Source organism: Castanea sativa, chromosome 5, assembly GCF_040712315.1.
Source record: "Castanea sativa cultivar Marrone di Chiusa Pesio chromosome 5, ASM4071231v1".
In the NCBI taxonomy this organism is placed as follows: Eukaryota; Viridiplantae; Streptophyta; class Magnoliopsida; order Fagales; family Fagaceae; genus Castanea; species Castanea sativa.
Window position 1 is genome coordinate 6,563,590 of NC_134017.1, and position 18,140 is coordinate 6,581,729.

At 31.7% G+C, this 18,140-nt stretch overlaps 1 protein-coding gene across 1 annotated transcript; it reads left to right on the forward strand.

Moving 5' to 3' along the window:
* Nucleotides 1-10,659: 10,659 nt before the first annotated feature.
* On the forward strand, nt 10,660-17,517 carry LOC142636451 (uncharacterized). Its single transcript, XM_075810689.1, has 10 exons — nt 10,660-11,200; nt 12,110-12,204; nt 12,532-12,599; nt 12,684-12,727; nt 12,939-13,016; nt 13,145-13,298; nt 15,440-15,589; nt 15,690-15,797; nt 16,192-16,257; nt 17,006-17,517. Exons 1-10 carry the CDS (start codon nt 10,848-10,850, stop codon nt 17,102-17,104), a joined length of 1,215 nt encoding a protein of 404 aa, XP_075666804.1. The 5' UTR covers nt 10,660-10,847; the 3' UTR covers nt 17,105-17,517.
* The last annotated feature ends 623 nt before the right edge of the window (nt 17,518-18,140 follow it).

An 18,140-nucleotide genomic window follows, 5' to 3' on the forward strand; every position in this document is an offset into this window, starting at 1 on the left:
GAGAAATTGTCGGCTTATGAAGTTGCTTTTGATAGGATAATTGTTAGAAATATTTTTTTTAGGTGTTGCCGTGTTGGCAAACCAGTTTCTAAACGTGTGAGTCTTAACTTGTTGAATATCTATGTTGAAGACACAAAAAAACCGCACATGGATTGTTGAATTTGTTGCCTCAATGCTAGGTTCGACTGCAAATCAACTGATCAAGCTTAATTAAATCTGGACACCAGCCAATCGATCAAGATTTGTAGATTCTAAGGAGGTGTTTGGTAGGGTAATTTGAGATGAGATTTTTATAGTTTTTGTAGTTTTTTGAAATACATGTGGGTGAAAAAGTATGTGGAAATGTGTGTAATATTGTTTAAAATGAAATAATGTGAGTTTGAGATGAGAAAACAAATGGGTCCTAAATTAGCTTGAAACATTTTTAGTTTAAAGGTCTGTTTGGGTAGTTTGCGTTTGTGTTTAGAAGTTGCGTTTGTTTTTTTTTTTTTTTTTTTTAAGTCCAACACCTGTTGCACTGTTCATGGGACATGAATAGTGCAATCAGGCCAATGAACAGTAAATTCATTAATGAATAGTAATCAAAATATATTTTTTTATTGTTTTCAATTTTCAGCAAAATAAACGGTATCCAAACGCACACTAAGTGGTTGTAATTATGAGTTCTTGTAAACTAGCTGAGAGTCTATTTAAAGGCTCATTAAACCCCACTATAAATAATGTTGTTGAGATAGAACCCTGGTTTTCAGAGGAAAATCCTAACCTCTATATAATGAACTTGTGAATTCAAAAAAGAAAAAAAAAAAAAAAAGGGATCTTGCTGTTTGTGCACCAATGGTTTTGTACCAAACAAAGTCTTCAACACCAACCATTGAAGATACTATTGGTGTTTTATGTGAACTATTGCAAAATTACACTATTGTAACCTTAATTTTTTATTAATGGATTTTTAGGGATTGAAGTTTTTGCTGCGAAAGTTTTCAATTTATTTTCCTCTGCACTATACTTTAGATTGGTTATATGATCGTGCCTATAATTCGAATTTGCATGTAATCGAATCAATTAATCTACTTAAGTTATTGGTAATTGAATTGGGGTCAATTTATAACCCAAAAATAATCTTTAAGATGCCCATCCCGACACCTTCATATCTTGTTTATTTTATTAGCTACAATAAAAATCATTCACTTAGCTAAAAGTGCGAAAGAAATTGTCCTCTTTGTTATAAATATGAGATAGATTTATGTCAACATGGATTTACGATTTGCACACTATCATCTCTCCTTGTTGCAGGTTCGATCGCACCTCTGTTTAAAATTAGCAAAAGATGTGGCTTTTGTTTAATCCTCTGTGAACTTCTGATTATATTTCTTTTCCATTTTACCCTAACTCTTTTTGTTTTTAATTTTTCTCTCTTTTCTTTCACCTTTCCTACTTTCCCCCACTCTTCACCACCATTGTCCTTGCTTCAAATTTTAAAAAGACTACGGCCTATCAACCACCCCAAATGCCATAATAACCAAATTGATTAGGCTTAATTTAGGCCAAAACCCTTCTACTTTATAGTCCCCACTAGCTAAATCACCAAACCTCCACGACAAAGTGTAATCACAGCAACCAATCCTCAAACCCATTTTCATGAGCTAACATCTTTCTGCCAATTGAAACTCACAAACACATCAAAAATTCCTCAAAACCTTGCATCCTAAAACAACCACTTCAATACCCAGCCAAAACTCAATTCAACCCAGCAAAGCTTTCCGAAAACTCACTAAACTAATGCATGTATCATCTAATTTTAGTCATCGTTAGATTGTTTTTCATTTTATACTTCAAGATCTAAATGTCTCTTTTAAGACTAGTTTTGGAAGAAACATTTCATTGTCACATGTTTTGGGTATGTAAAATTTCCAAGTAAACTATAGTTTGGGAGATTCTGTGATATGACAATTATTTTAAAAAATTTGTGAAGTTGTTCTTTTTGTGGGAGAGAGTGGGAGTGGAATGATGGACAAAACGTGGATCAAACCCATCAAAGTATTACAAAGCTACAAGTAGGGCACCCTGAAATTTAATTTACACAAGAAAAAGGAACAACTTTTGTTGCATACTTGAAATTTGTGGTTGTCCAAATGACCTATGAGGTGTATATACGTTGGATTGGATTGGGTTTGAGATGTATTTTGTTTTTAACTCAATGCAACATCCTTAGGTTGTGAAATCTCCAATCTAACCTAAATCAAAATTGTAGGTATTGGATTGGGTTAGATTTAGTCTTCAGGTTGAAGAGGCCATATTGATGGCCTAACTAAAAAATTTATATCTCTAATAACTATTTAAGAAATTCAATCATTCATTAAAAAGAATAAACTGAATACGTCTAAGAGTAATTGATTTTATTTAACTATTTAAGCTTATTATTCAATAAATCATTATAATTTACACAATTAATCTTAATATCTCAATGTCATAAAAAATAAGTCCTAGAATACCTTCCCTCAAAAGTCCTAGAATACCAAAATAAATCAAAAAAACAAATTTAAACAAAATCTCAATATCAAAAGTAAAGCAAAGTAACACATTAATATACATATATATATTTTTAATTAATAGTACAGATTGGGTCTTTTTACATGGGCTGACAATTTTGCTAGCTCAGACTCGACCCAGCATAGTTGAGCTTGGGGGGCGGAGGGTGTTAGGTAGAATACACACCCCTAATTATAGCACAATAGCTAAGTAGCTGTTTAAGGCACCATAAATCACTCTTTTAAAAGACAGTATTAAACTCCATGAGTCCATATATTTGTTTTGGTAACACCATTCCTAAGTCATTCGGAAAAACACTGTTAAGACATATTTCTTGATCTTTAGCATTGCTATTACAGTAACTCATTACAGCTCACTCCAATATCTCAAATTTTCGATTTTACAACTATAATTTAATAAATTCTTAAGTTAATGGACCATATCGAGCCAGAGTCTTTAGTCTGCTTGATTAAAACTCCCCTTCATCACAATGGAACAGACAAAATCTATTCTGTAAGGATCTATTTGGCTGGTTTTTCAAAAAATTGCTCTAAAATTTAATTAAAAGTTATTTTTGAGAATGAAAAAAAAAATTACATTCCTACCTTCTAAATAAATAACCCCATTAATACCAAAAATATATAAAGTTACTCAATCATATTCCACATAACCACATTTTCTTCAGACTTCCTTATTATCATGAACTTTGCATCAGTTATCAAAAGCAATGTGTCACCTAAGTACCCCTTTTTATCTTTTTCTTTTTGAGCTTAGTATCCCTTTTCAATATGTTAATATTTCCACAGTAAATTTGCTAGGAGACCCCTTTTTACGGGGTTTATATCCTCTTTAGACTTTGAAAAGATAGAGGATCTTAAAGGAAAACTTTAGTCTACATTCTGCTAGAATGTCAAAGACTCAAGCTTTAATTATGCCTCCATTTTCTCTCTTGTCCGAACTAGTTTCTTATTTTACTTGCGACCTCATTAATAAGACAGTTTACTATGAGATTACATACAAGAAATTACAAATGGCATGAATAGCCCAAGAGAATTGCGGGATTTGAGGACAATGTCATAATGAAACCAATTATTATTCAAGGATTAAGGATTCAAAATTTTTAATGTTAATCTTTGAATCCTTACAGTTTTCTTGAGAAATTATTGTGTATTCCCGAAGTACCATAAATGCGTACTTCTGAAGTACCGTGAATTTAATTAGTAGAACCTACCATTTATGTGAGAAGAGGAAATGCGCATTTATGATATTCCAAGAGTACCTAATAATTTTCCTAGTTTTCTTATATTTAAGTTACAACCAATAATTAGTATGTATTTCTTTGCCGTAAATCTATCTGCACAGGCACCAACACAGGTCACAATAAGTATTGAAGACCAAATGGAATCCGATAAACATTTGGGACATGAAAATTAAATGTTATGAAATTTGACTTTAAAACAATGATATAGTACTGTACCAAACAATGAAATTTGAGCTACCACGTTGCCGCCACTCCCAAAATCTGCATGACCATTTACCAATCCCACCAACATTGCTGCAATGGAAAATTGTTTTATATATGTGTGTGTAAAAATTAATAAAACTTACTTATATTTTCAATGTAGTCAACTCCGTCCATATTAAACCCCATAAAGTAGTGAATCTTAGCTAGCTCAACTGATAAATTTTTTGATGATTGAATAAAAGATTTGGGGTTCAATTTTTGCTTACACAAAAAACTAATTAATATTTTAGTTTGATAATAAAGAGTTATCATAAGTGGCAGATGCCACAAGTTGAAACTCTCTTTATAAATAATTAAAAAAAAAAACCCATAAAGTGACGTAGTTTTTTTTTAGCCACGTAGTTATCCTATTAGAAACTTATGGAAATTAATGACATAATTATAGAGATAATGATAACATTGATAACAAATATAAGTTAAAAGACTAAAATGAAAAAAAAAATGAAATTACAAAAACAAAAATAAAAACAATTCAAAGTTAGAGCACAAATCATATGTATACATTTATTTATTTTACATTTTAATTCTGTCAATCATTTAGGGGGAAAATAAATAATAGAGGAGTGCGTCCCAACTCCTTGTTGGTAGTTAATAGAAATTAATATTCTATGATAATATAATTTTTTTTTTAAAAATGTAAGATGTGCATAGGGAATCCTTGAATCAATAAACTCACTTGAACAAATCCTCAACGTCTTTAAAAGATTATTGTTGTGATGATATAAACCATATGGTAGTCCCACTTGCTTCTAGTTTTATTTCCCCTTTTTTTTTTGGCAAGTTCTTGAAGAAAATTGCACTGAAAAGTGAATTGACTCGATTTCCTATGGCTAAGTTTATGTTTCAAAATTAAGGTGAAGATTAATGAGACTGATTCAAAAGAATTTTGTTAAGCACAAAGGAAACTATGATTAATATATATTCAAATCTAGAGACAGAGATATGATTTTGAAACTAACTTCTACATTATTGCATCATTTGGTCTGAGATTTCCATTCAAATTTAAGAGACCCCACATTAAGGTCAAGTGGTACTTTGCCACGTTCAAAGGATATTGTCGAAATATTAAAAGACACAAACTGTAGAATGATTCTCTAAGTTACGCAACTTACGCTAATCACGTTCTTAATTATCGTAGATTTTGTCTGGATATAGTATCTCACAAGCACTATACGACATGCATTTCCTTTTCTTTACTCTGTTTTATTTATTCTTCCCCAAAGTCCTCTTAGTTTCTGTCTAGAATTTTATTTTTATTTTTATATATAAGTTTCCCCAAAATAAAATAAATCAATAATTTGTTATATATAATATGATAATTGGGGGATGAGGTTTTAAATTTTAAACATCTTCTTTAAAAACGCTAAGAAGTGCTAGTTTTTATCTAGATTTATGGATTACATATTAGTCACAAAAGATTTTACTAGTTGAGCTAATTAGAACTCACATATCCTCTTTTTTTTTTTTGTCACATACAAGTATGCAGCAAAACCTTTCCCTTTTATAAATAGATAGGGGTTTTCACTATATTTGTTTTTTAGAAATGGTTTTCAACTAATTTTTCATAAATGGGGACATCTTGAATTCTTAATTATATGCTCTCATTTAAGAGATAAAGAGTCTAAAGATATAGAAGGATATCTACAAAATACATATACTCCTTAAATGTGGCTTGTTTCAATGTTAGCTAACAAATGCCTTTCTTTTCCTAACATAATAAATGTAAGTTTTATTTGCAAAAACGATATATATGTGAACATAAATTTGGTGTTCAGATTTAATACATCTTTTTGATCATCCAGATTTAATACATCAACCGCATGGAAATGACTTGAATTTATAAGCTAACTTTCAATTTATAATTATTTAAACGTAAGACGTAGTCTTTAATCCTTGTATGTTCATTGCATACTTTAATTAATTATCAAACACTAACCCATTTTTTACCAAACGAAATTAATGTTACAATGTTACAGTAAAAATTGACTCAGATTTATAAGTTGTCAATATCCAAAAACATACATCATTACAACTAATCAAATTGATGTGTTATATTAACAGTCCTCATCCAAAATTCTACTTATGAATCAATGATTCAAGCTTGTCCTGTTGTGAATTGTTTGATTGTAGCTTTCGACATATGTCACCGTCCTTTGAAGAATACAAATTAGCTCTTCTTTTAAAATTTGACTTATGTTAATCTCACAAACTAATCTTACTTGCCCTCATTTTTTTATAGTTGATCATATCAACTCTAATAATCTAGCTTACAAGTTACAACAAAAGAATACGTGTTATTTGTCTTTTAAGAATAAGCACCAGTGAATTAAAAGCAAATTAATGTTGCCCACTCACTAAGATCTTGGTTACAAGCTTTCATGTGCTGATATGAATTACTTCACAATAAAAATTGTATTCCTGTAACTATTCACTATTAATAAACCATACAGATTCATCCTCTCAACCCTGAAAGAAACCCCCATTCTCATCGAATAAGCACCCAGATCTGATTGAACTATCCATAAGTTATAGCCAAAGAAGAAAAAACTACTCTGCTACTCATAGAGATACCCATTTACTATTAAGAAAACCACAAAACAGGGTTAAATTAATTCTCTCTAACACAAAACATAAATCTCTTTCCCTTCTTTGCCACTAACACCGCCACCTTTTGTTTTTGTTGTCACCATCACCTAAGAATTATCTTATGCAATTGACGGTGTGTACTGTGTAGCATGCCTCAACACAATATCTGAATTCCATAGATACATAGGTCTCACAGGTTATGAGAGATTCAATGCGTGATTAATATAGAAAATTTTTAGTGTGCGTTCGGGATGAGCTTAATTTTTCAGCTTATTTTCACTTTCAGCTTATTTTTTTTACTATTTATAAGTTCTATTACATTTTTTGAAACTATTCATAGATTCTATTATACTATTCAACTTATTTTTCAACATTTTTTTTACATTTTCAACAAAAAATTTTCAGTTTCAACTAAAAAAGCAATTCCAAACGGACACTAACGTGAGTTATATATATTTTCCACTTTTAGCTTAGTTTTATTACTATTTATGGGTTCCATTACACTTTTTGAAACTATTCTTAGATCCCACTGTACTATTCAACTTATTTTTTAACATTTTTTTCTACACTTTCAACAAAAAGTTTTCAGTTTCAACTAAAAAAACTATTCCAAATGGACACTAATGTGAGTTATATATATATATATATATTCGGAATTATTTTCATCATCACAATCAAACATCACCAGATATGAAAATTTTTTTTATTTGTTTTCTTCACCAATAAATATCCCAAAACAAACAAAGTGTAAATTGATAGATCTTAAGTAGCTTTTAAATTTCACTAGTGTGCTTGGCAAGCATAAAAAAAAAATTAAAAAAAAAAACTCTTTTTAGCTTTATTTTGATGGCTTAAAAAAAAAAAAAAAGGCTTTTTCCATAATTTTTTAATACTATTTTATGTAAATAAATAAATAAGCTCATCCAAACACACATTTTTAAAATTCACTTTTTGCTTATTCAATGAAAGAAACTGTTAAAAAATCTATAAATTTTACTACATAAAACTAACAAATTAATGTGTCAATAAATGTATTTGGTTGACTTTAACCACACCATCTAATCAATAGAGAAAAATGTTACGTCCACAATATTTTCACAACACTTTTCTAACAAATTATAGACAGTAAGTTATTATTGGTTTTAATTTAAACCTACTTCTAAAATTATTTTATTCTCACCAATAACAACCTGTAATAACTTACCACTTATGATTTGTGGTGAAAATATTATGAATACAAAATTTCTCATCAATAAATTCTTTAAATTGTTTTTTTAATTAGTAACACATTTATAAAGGATTTTTTAGAAGATATTTATAATGTTCTATAACATCACTTATTCAATAAAAATTTTGTAATATTCTATTGAGGATAAAAAAGAAAAAAAAGAAAAAGAAGTGACCATAGCAAAAAGCTAAGCTAAAAAAAAAAAAAAAAACAGTAGGAAATCCCCATTTTCAATTAGATCACTGTCTTCCTCACGTGCTTAATTATTTAAACGTAAGATGTAGTCTTTAATCCTTGTATGTTCATTGAATACCTTAATTAATTATCAAACACTAACCCATATTTACCAAACGAAATTAATGTTACACAATTACAGTAAAAATTGACTCAGATATATAATTTGTCAATATCCAAAAACATACATCATTACAACTAATCAAATTGATGTGTTATATTAACAGTCCTCATCTAAAATTCTACTTATGAATCAATGATTCAAACATGTCCTATTGTGAATTCTTTGACTGTAGCTTTCAACATATGTCACCGCCCTTTGAAGAATACAAATTAACTCCTTTTAAAATTGGACTTATATTAATCTCACAAACTAATCTTACTTGCCCTCATTTTTTTAAAGTTGATCATATCAACTCTATTAATCTAACTTACAAGTTACAACAAAAGAATACGTGTTATTTGTCTTTAAGAATAAGCACCAGTGAATTAAAAGCAAATTAATGTTGCCCACTAAGATCTTGGTTACAAGTTTTCATGTGCTGATATGATTTGCTTCTCAATAAAAATTGTATTCTTGTAATTGTTCACTGTCAATAAACCAAACAGGTTCATCCTCTCAACCCTGGAAAGAAACCCCCATTCGCATAAAATAAGCACCTAGATCTGATTGAACAAAGACCGTAAGTTATAACTTATAACCAAGAAGAAAAAACTAATCTACTACTCATAGAGATACCCGTTTACAATTAAGAAAACCACAAAATAGGGTTAAATTAATTCTCTCTAACACAAAACATAAATCTCTTTTCCTTCTTTGCCATTAACACCGCCACCTATTGTTGTTGTTGTCACCATGACTTAGAGTACTAGTATTTGGGGGATGTAAAATTGTAAACACCCCCAATTGCTATTTTACAACTCAAGACAACAAAAACTCACTCCATCCGGTTTGCATATATACAACCTTACTATTCATAGGTTTTAAAATTTTTTTCTAATATTGTGGTTATGTGTGAAGAGAAAAAGACAGTGAGAGAAAAAAGAAACGAGAATACTTTTATTATTTTATTAGGTAGTTTATATTATTTTATTGAGTTAATTGTATATAAAAATAAAAACTGGAATGTAGAGTGAGTTATAAAATGAGTTGGTAAAGTAGATAAAGTAGTATTTGAGGATGCAAAACAACTTTTTTTTAGCATTCCCGAATGCTAGTGCTCTAAGAATTATCATATGTAATTGATGGTGTGTATTGTGTTGCATGCCTTTCACAATATGTAAACTCCATAAATGTATAAATTTTAAATGTTATGAGAGATTCAATGCACGTTATTAATGCAAAAAATTTGTGCATATATGAAGTGTAAAAGATTTTTAGTGTGAGTTATATATATAATGGGAATTATTTTCATCATCACGATCAAACATCATCATATAAGAAAATTTTTATGATTTGTTTTCTTCACCAATAAATATCCCAAAACAAACAATGTGTAAATTAATAGATCTTAAGTAACTTTTTAAATTTTACTAGTGTGCTTCGCAAGCATAAAAAACCTCTTTTGAGCTTTATTTCGATGGCATAAAGAAAAAAAAAAGGCGGCTTTTTCCATAATTTTTTAATACTATTTTATGTAAATAAATTAGTGCAATTGTTAACAATTTATTTTAAGAAAATTTTGACACAATTTTTATAGGAAATAAAAAAAGTTGTCAAAATATTAATTTTTTTTCAATAAAAACTTTATTTAAATGAATTATTAATCATTATGGGTATCCATTAGCATTTCCCAATAAATAAATAAGCTCATCCAAACACACGTTTTTAAAATTCACTTTTTGTTTATTTAATGAAAGAAACGGTTAAAAAATCTATAAATTTTACTACATAAAACTAACAAATTGATGTGTCAATAAAAGTATTTGGTTGACTTTAACCACACCATTTAATCAATATTTTTTTTGTGAGAATACTAATATTTTAATACACACACAATGGGAGAGAGGAGAAAGTTTTAAAAAAATTAACAGTGGTATATATTCAAAATGGCCTTTATGTAATCAATATAAAGAAATGTTACGTCCCTAACATTTTCATAAAACTTTCCTAACAAATTATAGGCGGCAAGCTGTTATTGATTCTATTTTGAACCTACTTCTAAAATTATTTTATTCTCACCAATAACAACCCGTAACAATTTACCATTTATAATTTGTGGTGAAAATATTATAAACATAAAATTTATCGTCAATAAACCCTTTAAATTGTTTTTTTAATTGGTAACACATTTTATAAAGAATTTTATTTAGAAGATGTTTATAATATTCTCTAACACCACTTATTCAATAAAAAGTTTGTAAAGTGACCATAGCAAAAAGCTAAGCTAAAAAAAAAAAAAAAAAAAAACTGTAGGAAATCCCCATTTTCAATTAAATCACTGTTCCTTTCTTCCTCATGTGTTTAATGATGCAGCCACCAATAGTTACTCTTTCTTTTACCCCAAAACTTACTTTTCTCTCTCAAAAATCAAAATAACGCCGTTTGAACCGGTCCATCTAACTCAACTCTTCTTCTTCTCTCTCTCTCTCTCTCTCTCTCTCTCTCTATATCTATAATCTATCAATCCATCCTTTTCATTCTTTCCATCCTTTATTTCCATCCTTTTCTTCTTTCTCTCTCTCTAGGGTTCTGCTTTGATTCTTCAACACCCAAATCTCTCTCCCTCGCTCTGAGTTTATGCTATGACTTCCACTTCTGTGAAGAACAACAACTTGTTGCCACCGGGGTTGGTCTCCAATCTCCAACAAGTTCTAAGCAAAAAAAACGGCAACAACAACAACAACAACAACAACAAAATCAATGATGATGACAACGTTAATAACAGTGAAGTTGAACCAAAAGAAAGCGACAATGTTGAGCCCGCCGAGCCCTCTTCTTCCACTTCGGTTTCCGATGCTTCTGAGGCCGTAGACACTTCCAAGCCCATTGTTTTGGTCACCAATGGAGATGGGATTGACTCCCCTGGCCTTGTGTTCCTCGTTGAAGCGCTTGTTCGTGAAGGCTTGTACAATGTCCATGTCTGCGCTCCGCAATCGTGGGTTCAATCTCTATCCACTTTGCTCAGCTATTTTGTTGTGTTTTGTGTTTGATTGTTTGTTTCCAGTGGTTTTCTCATCTGGGTATGTGGGGTTTTTCATTGGTTTTTGATTAATTTTGATATTTGGCTATCTGGGCTTCTTTCATTTCCTGAATTCTATAGGGTGTATTTTGTGGTTTATTGCTTGTTCCCCCTTGATTTTCTCATCTGGGTGTGGGTTTTTTGATTGCTTAGGGGGTAGATTTTGTGTTTTTTCCTTGATTGATTTTGATATTTGGCTATGTGGGCTTCTTTCATTTCCTGTATTGTATAGGTTGTATTTTGTGGTTTATTGCTTGTTTCCTTTGATTTTCTCATCTGGGTTATGCGGGTTCTATTGTTTTTGATTGCTTAGCTGTAAAGTTTTGTGTTTTTTGATTGATTTTTGATATTTGGCTATGTGGGCTTCTTTCATATCTTGTATTGGTATGTGAGTTTCATTCCTTGCTTGTTGGTTTTCCAGGTTGTCTTTGATTATAGGTCGTAGTTTGCGTTTTATATCTTATCCCCTTGATTTTCTCATCTAGGTATGTGGGATTTCATTGTTTTTGATTGTTTAGGCGTGTATATTTGTGTTCCTGTTTTGGTATGTGAAATTCTTTCATTTCTTAATTCTTTTAATATGTTTTGTTGTTTTTTCTGTTAATTTCATCATGCTACTATTTGGGTTCTTTGTGATTATTGATATAACTTACCTTTTGTGCATGTTTCTCTTAATTGCTTATTATGGGTGTGGGATTTTGAAGTTTTTTATTTATTTGCCTATTACTATTTGTATATAGATATGTGGTTTTGTTTCATTTCAAGTATTGGTATTGAAGCTGGGAATATATTCTGATTTGTTAGCTTGTGATTTGGTGCTTTTAGGGACAAATCAGTGTCAGGTCATTCTGTGACTCTCCAAGAAACGGTTGCTGTGAGTTCCACTGAGATTAATGGTTCTACAGCTTTTGAAGTTTCAGGTATGGCCGATATCCATGTATAGGGATCTGTAATTATAAATATTATCTTGTATTTAATGAATTCATCATTCCTTGCATGTTGGCTTTTGTTTATTTTTATGAAATTTGGTAGATATGATGTGGATTTTATGATATTCAATTTTAACTACTAGCCAGATTCATTCATTCTATATATGGAAAACTTCAGTGATTTTTAGTTATTGATATATTTTCTTTGAAATTGGCATCAATGCATGCCTGAAAGATTTATGTAAAGTTGATCTGGATTTTGCGGTTTCATCATGGTTACTGATAGTAACAGGCTTGGATGTGATTCTTTTTACTCAGGGACTCCTGTGGATTGTGTCTCATTGGCATTATCTGGGGCATTGTTTTCTTGGTCAAAGCCTCTTCTGGTTAGCATTTATATGATGTCATCAGTATGATTAAGCATATACATTTTTGGGGTCCAGAAAAATCATAGATGGTCTCATTTTCAGGTGATTAGTGGAATTAATCGGGGATCAAGCTGTGGCCATCACACGTAAGTTGTTAGTTATTGCTTTTTATTATTCCTATATTATCCTGTTTAAGTTGATCAGGGTAAACTTTGGAATCATCCAATATTTGAAATTAGTATTTGATATGTTTACTCTAGTAATATCAGTTAAAGCCGTATGTTTCTATTTTTTTCTGGTGACTTCTAGTCCTTATTTGAATAGACAAGTTTTTTTAATGACTGAAATGTTGATCAGGTTTTACTCGGGTGTTGTTGCCGGAGCTAGAGAGGCCCTAATTTGTGGTGTTCCATCATTGTCAATATCATTGAACTGGTGACTTGAAGATTTTTTCTTATAAAAATTTGATATTATATATATATATATATATATATATATATATATATATGTTTTTTTTTCCTTAATGCTGAGAAGTAATTCTTTGGTGATATATTCTATTGCAGGAAGAAGGATGAAAGTCAGGAAAATGATTTTAAGGATGCAGTTTCTGTCTGTATACCTTTAATAAATGCAGCTATCAGAGATATTGAAAAAGGAGTTTTCCCCAAAAGCTGCTCCCTGAATATAGAGATACCCACTTCTCCTTTGACAAACAAGGTTTGCATCTCTAAAGTGTTAAGGAAATAGGTTGTTAACTTGTTTCTAATTGAAGGTTTGTTTTGAAAACTATGGTAATACACACTGAACTTTGACCAGGTGTTTTACAAAATATAATACTGGCCATAATAAAAGCACTAGAGCTGCTTTCTTAATGAATGACTAATTTTTTCATTGACCATTGTGGTTATTGTTGTTTTCATTCAATGGATATATGTGGGGTATAGATGCAGCCTTTATTATTCTCCCTGTCTGAATGACAAACTATTGGGAAGATCTAAAAATTTAGGGTGCATTTGGTTCTAGATTCTCAAATTTATTGATAACTGAATACCCCTACTTATCAGGAAAAGAAAGAGAATTGAAAACCCACCAGATTAAAAACTTTTCAGAATGATTCTGGTATGTTAGTGTATCACTGAAGTGTTTTTTGGTCATTTCAGATGACTTGGCGACTTAAGATGACATGGGCAGTATCATGTTGAGAGCCTTATATGTTAAGATGGCCAATATTGGTTCTTGGGAAAAATGAGGTTATGCTAGGTAATCAGGTAGTGAAAAATCTTAGTGCTATCAACACGTACTCTGGAAATTGGCATCCTCTGTCAAGCATTTAGAAGTAGCATGGATAGTTATCAATAGCAATGTCATCAGGGTAAGGCTTAGTTTTATTTATAGAATCATCACTACTTTTGGTGCATGTGAGGTATACGGATCTAAGATTGTATTCTATTGCTATTCTTGGGGCTTAGTTGCTAACAGTAAAATATTAGTTGGTGTCTCTGCTCGTCAGAATGTATGCTGACTTTATAGGATAGATCTACAAACTTAAGTGTGATAACTGTAATCACATTCTTGTCACCGTTGGACTGGAGTTTTACAGTTATTGCTCTTTAGTGTAGGGGCCTGTGTCCCATGGGTCAAAATTTTGAGGGAAAATTTTAACTCATTGGAGCCAAAGTATCTTATGCTTAATATATGGAAAATGTGCTACAATTAGGTCAGTGATAACCTAGGAAGTACGGACACTTCATTTAGCGTACCGTACCTATGTCATACTGGCCATTTTGGCTACGTTTGGTTGGACAGTAAATGAGTTCTAGAAAATATTTTACGCATTTGTGGGTATTTGGCAACAACTGAAAATTTGGTCAAACTGAAAATCACTTCCCATTGACCGTAAAATACCCCTTCCCAGACTAAAAATCACTTCTGTTTCTATTTTACCTTTAAATAGAATTTTTCGTTGGAAAACAGAGAAGGAGAGGGAGAGAGCAACGACCCACACCAGAAAAGAAAAAGAGAGAGCTAGAGGGAGATCGTCGAATCGGTCAGATCACGCCGGTGAAGCCAAGATCGTCGTCCTCAACCCAAAGCCCCGCCATCGAGCTGGCGCAGGGCGAGATCGAGGCGTGATCTCGCGCCGTCAAGATCGACGCGCGTGATCCCGCCGGCGAGATCGGTGACCCACCGATCTCTCTCTTCCTCCTCCCTGTCTCACCTCCCTCTCTCAGTTTGACCGAATGATTTGGCCATAGTGTTGTTTTGATTTTTGTTTGTTTAGAAGTTGATGGATTGTAATTTTCTATTATAAAATTTGTTTGGAATGTGAGAAAATGGCTGAGAAAATGTGAGAAATCAGTAAAAAATTTGCATTATCAGAATGTTACCAAACACCTGAAAATATTTTCCAAAGTATTTTTTAAAATGCCCCAAACACCTAAAAATATTTTCCTTTTCCGAAAATATTTTCACCTGAAATTATTTTACATTCGGAAAATATTTCATTAATTGCTCGTGTCAGTGTTGTATCCGTGTCCGCGCTTCCTAAGTGGTAATACATTTTTCTTTCTCCCAGTTCAAGCAAGTGCTTAATTGTTGGATGCTGTGTTAGATGATTAACTGTATCAGCTGAGATATATAGTGGGTATATTGGAAAATTCTACTTGATTTAGATCCTCTTCTGGGAAGCTGGTCTCACTTTGTTGGTCATGTACTGATCTACTGATTTTACTCATTCATGTGCTTTTGTTTGGAAAAAAAAAAAAACTGTTGAGATAAATCCTTGCCTTCACAATATTTAAATTCTCCTAGACATTCTTTTCCGTCTTACACATGCGTGAAAATGTTTTGCTTGACAGGGTTTTAAATTGACCAAGCAAAGTATGTGGAGATCAACTCCTAACTGGCTAGCTGTTTCAGCCAACCGGTATCCTGCTGGACATTTCATGTCCAATCAACAAAGCCTTGGCCTTCAGCTCGCACAGCTTGGCCGAGATGCCTCTGCTGCGGTCAGTCATTCTTGCTGTGAATTACTCTTAAAAAAAAAAGGCTCATGGAAGGATTATACTGCCCTTTTCCTGTTTTCATTATTTTGGTGGGTGTTTTCAGGGTGCGGCTCGACGTTTGAACACACAAAAGAAGCATGTGGAAATTGAATCAGTTGGCGTTGCTGGAAAATCTGATTCCCACCGAGTGAAGAAGTACTTCCGGCTAGAGGTATGAAAAAAAAAAAAAATCTAGCAATTAAGGTTGCTTTTAGAAGCAGCTTTTACTTGCCGTGAGAGTGCTTTCTGATTGATTAAAATGGTTAGAAAATGGCATAGGTGTTTAAACTTCTTCAAGAAAGCAGTTATACTTTCTCCTTTTAGGATAATCAATGAAATTGCTTGAAGATCTATGAAATTTTGTAGTTTTATAAGAAGGGTTGATATCAAATTATGAATCTTAAGTTGCTTGTAACAAATCTATGTAAGTTTTACCTATAGAAAAGTCTGAATTTTGTAGTACAAATTGCAAGTCTTCATTGGCTTGATTAACCAAAAAAATTGAAGATATTTGTAGTTGTTTCATGAAGTGATGAACTAAGGCTCAGGCATACATACATTTGCAGTTTCTGGATAAGGAGCAAGAAGAGACGGACAAGGATCTGGATTTCAGAGCACTTGAAAATGGATATGTAAGTTATTATAATTTGTATTTTTTTTCCTCATCATCGAAATTATTTTTTTTTTTTCTCGTCATTGTGTGTCATTCAATCGTATAGAAATGGAATGAATGAATCTAAATCTTCAGTAGTATCATTTTTGTGGGGTCAGCGCTTTCCCCCAGTAGGTTTTTCTTCCATGACTGTCAGTTCAAACAACTGTAATAATTGCAAATGGGGTCCTGTTTTAAAGAGTGGATTCCACTTGCCTGTTATTGGTGACTGTACTACAAAAGAACCGAAGAAAAAGTAACAGAAGAGGCCATATCATAAAAAGAATTTGGTATGTTTTACGTAGCATGTAAAGGTAAAAGTAATAAAGTGTGGTCATTGCAGGACTGCATGCTACATCCTTTGACTTAAATGTTACTGTGAGTGTTTTCATATATCATTATGGCTCATACCTAATGTTTTGGGTCCCAATGTCAGTGTTTAAATCTCTTTAAGACTTGCAATAAACACCAAGGATCAATATGATTTTTATTGGATATTAGGCTTGCCTGTAGCATCTGCATGTTAATTGAAATAATATCCTAACTGTTACGTATTTCTTGGGTGGTAGGGTTTGGTATCTCTTTTAAAATATTTGAAATAGGGTGTTTTATTATGGTTGGAGATGGTTACTTTTCTTGCATTGAAGTATTAGATACTTTGCGTCATGTCTTTTTCAATATTATTATTAGCTTCCTTGGTTTCTGATGTGTCTCATTTGGAGCAACAGGTTGCAATAACTCCTCTTTCTCTTTTACCACATATTGAGACGGACATTCAAACGGCTACCTCAGATTGGATCTCTGCTGCACTCCCTGCAGAGCAATAAAGCTCCCTCAGTCCAGCATTGTTTAGTGTACATTTGGAGTTCTGATATATATAATTTTCATGCGTCTGCAGTTATATGATAGTCTAGTCATTAAGTGAAACGATTAATTCTGATTCGTGCCGTTCTTTTCTATCAATATTTTTTCCCCACCTAATCCTTTTCTCCATTGTTTCAGTTCTTCATTTTCATATTTCTGTTCTGGAGCAAATGCTTCTTGTAATCTTTTTGGCATGTTTTAAAAATGCCAGTTTGTTGTCTTGCGTTGCCTCTTTTTTTTCTACTTGGTTGGATTTTTTCTTTTGGGGAACACAGTTGTTTTTTAACTACCAAAATTGTGGAGTTGCTTCTAGTTGTAATGGACGGGTTCTTTGGTCTAATTTCTAATTAATCACATATTCGTTGACTTGGGATTTTGTCACTGATTTATTAATAGAAAGTAGTTTTAGTGTGTTTGTGTTTTCCTATTCACCATCCTCTCTACTTTGTAGGCAAGGTTGTTAAAATCAAGGTTGTTAAAATTGGGATCTTACGTAGGGTCGTTGGAGGTAGGTGGGATCGTAGATCGTAGGATTGGATTGTAAGATCGGATCGTGAATCGTAAAATCTTACATTATTTGAGAAAAAAAAAAATAAAAAATACACATTGTTATGTTAAGTAATTATATAAATTATATATTTATTGATATAATTAACATACATTACTACATTCATTTGTAAGTATCATTTAAATAGGCCAAAAACTTTAAAATGTGACACTTTATTGAGATATTTTTTATTTAAGTCCAACTGACAATTTCTTTACGTTAAAGTGGAAAATTTTGGTTTATTAGGATTTTATATTTTTATTTAGGTACAACTGAGTCTTTTGTTAAATTAAAGAAGATTACAAGAAATCAAGGTCATTAGGGATCGTTAGAATCGTACTTGAATAATTGCAAAGATCCTTAAAAGATTTGGATCGTTTTGGGCATGTGAGATCGTAAAATCGTAGGATCGTAGGATCCAGATTGGGATTTTGACAACTATGTTAGTAGGT

Coding starts and splice junctions, on each gene's coding strand:
- LOC142636451 (XM_075810689.1), top strand. CDS start 10,848: ATGACTTCCACTTCTGTGAAGAACAACAACTTGTTGCCACCGGGGTTG. Junction 12,205..12,531: donor TACAGCTTTTGAAGTTTCAG/GTATGGCCGATA, acceptor CTTTTTACTCAG/GGACTCCTGTGGATTGTGTC. Junction 15,798..16,191: donor AGAAGTACTTCCGGCTAGAG/GTATGAAAAAAA, acceptor ATACATTTGCAG/TTTCTGGATAAGGAGCAAGA.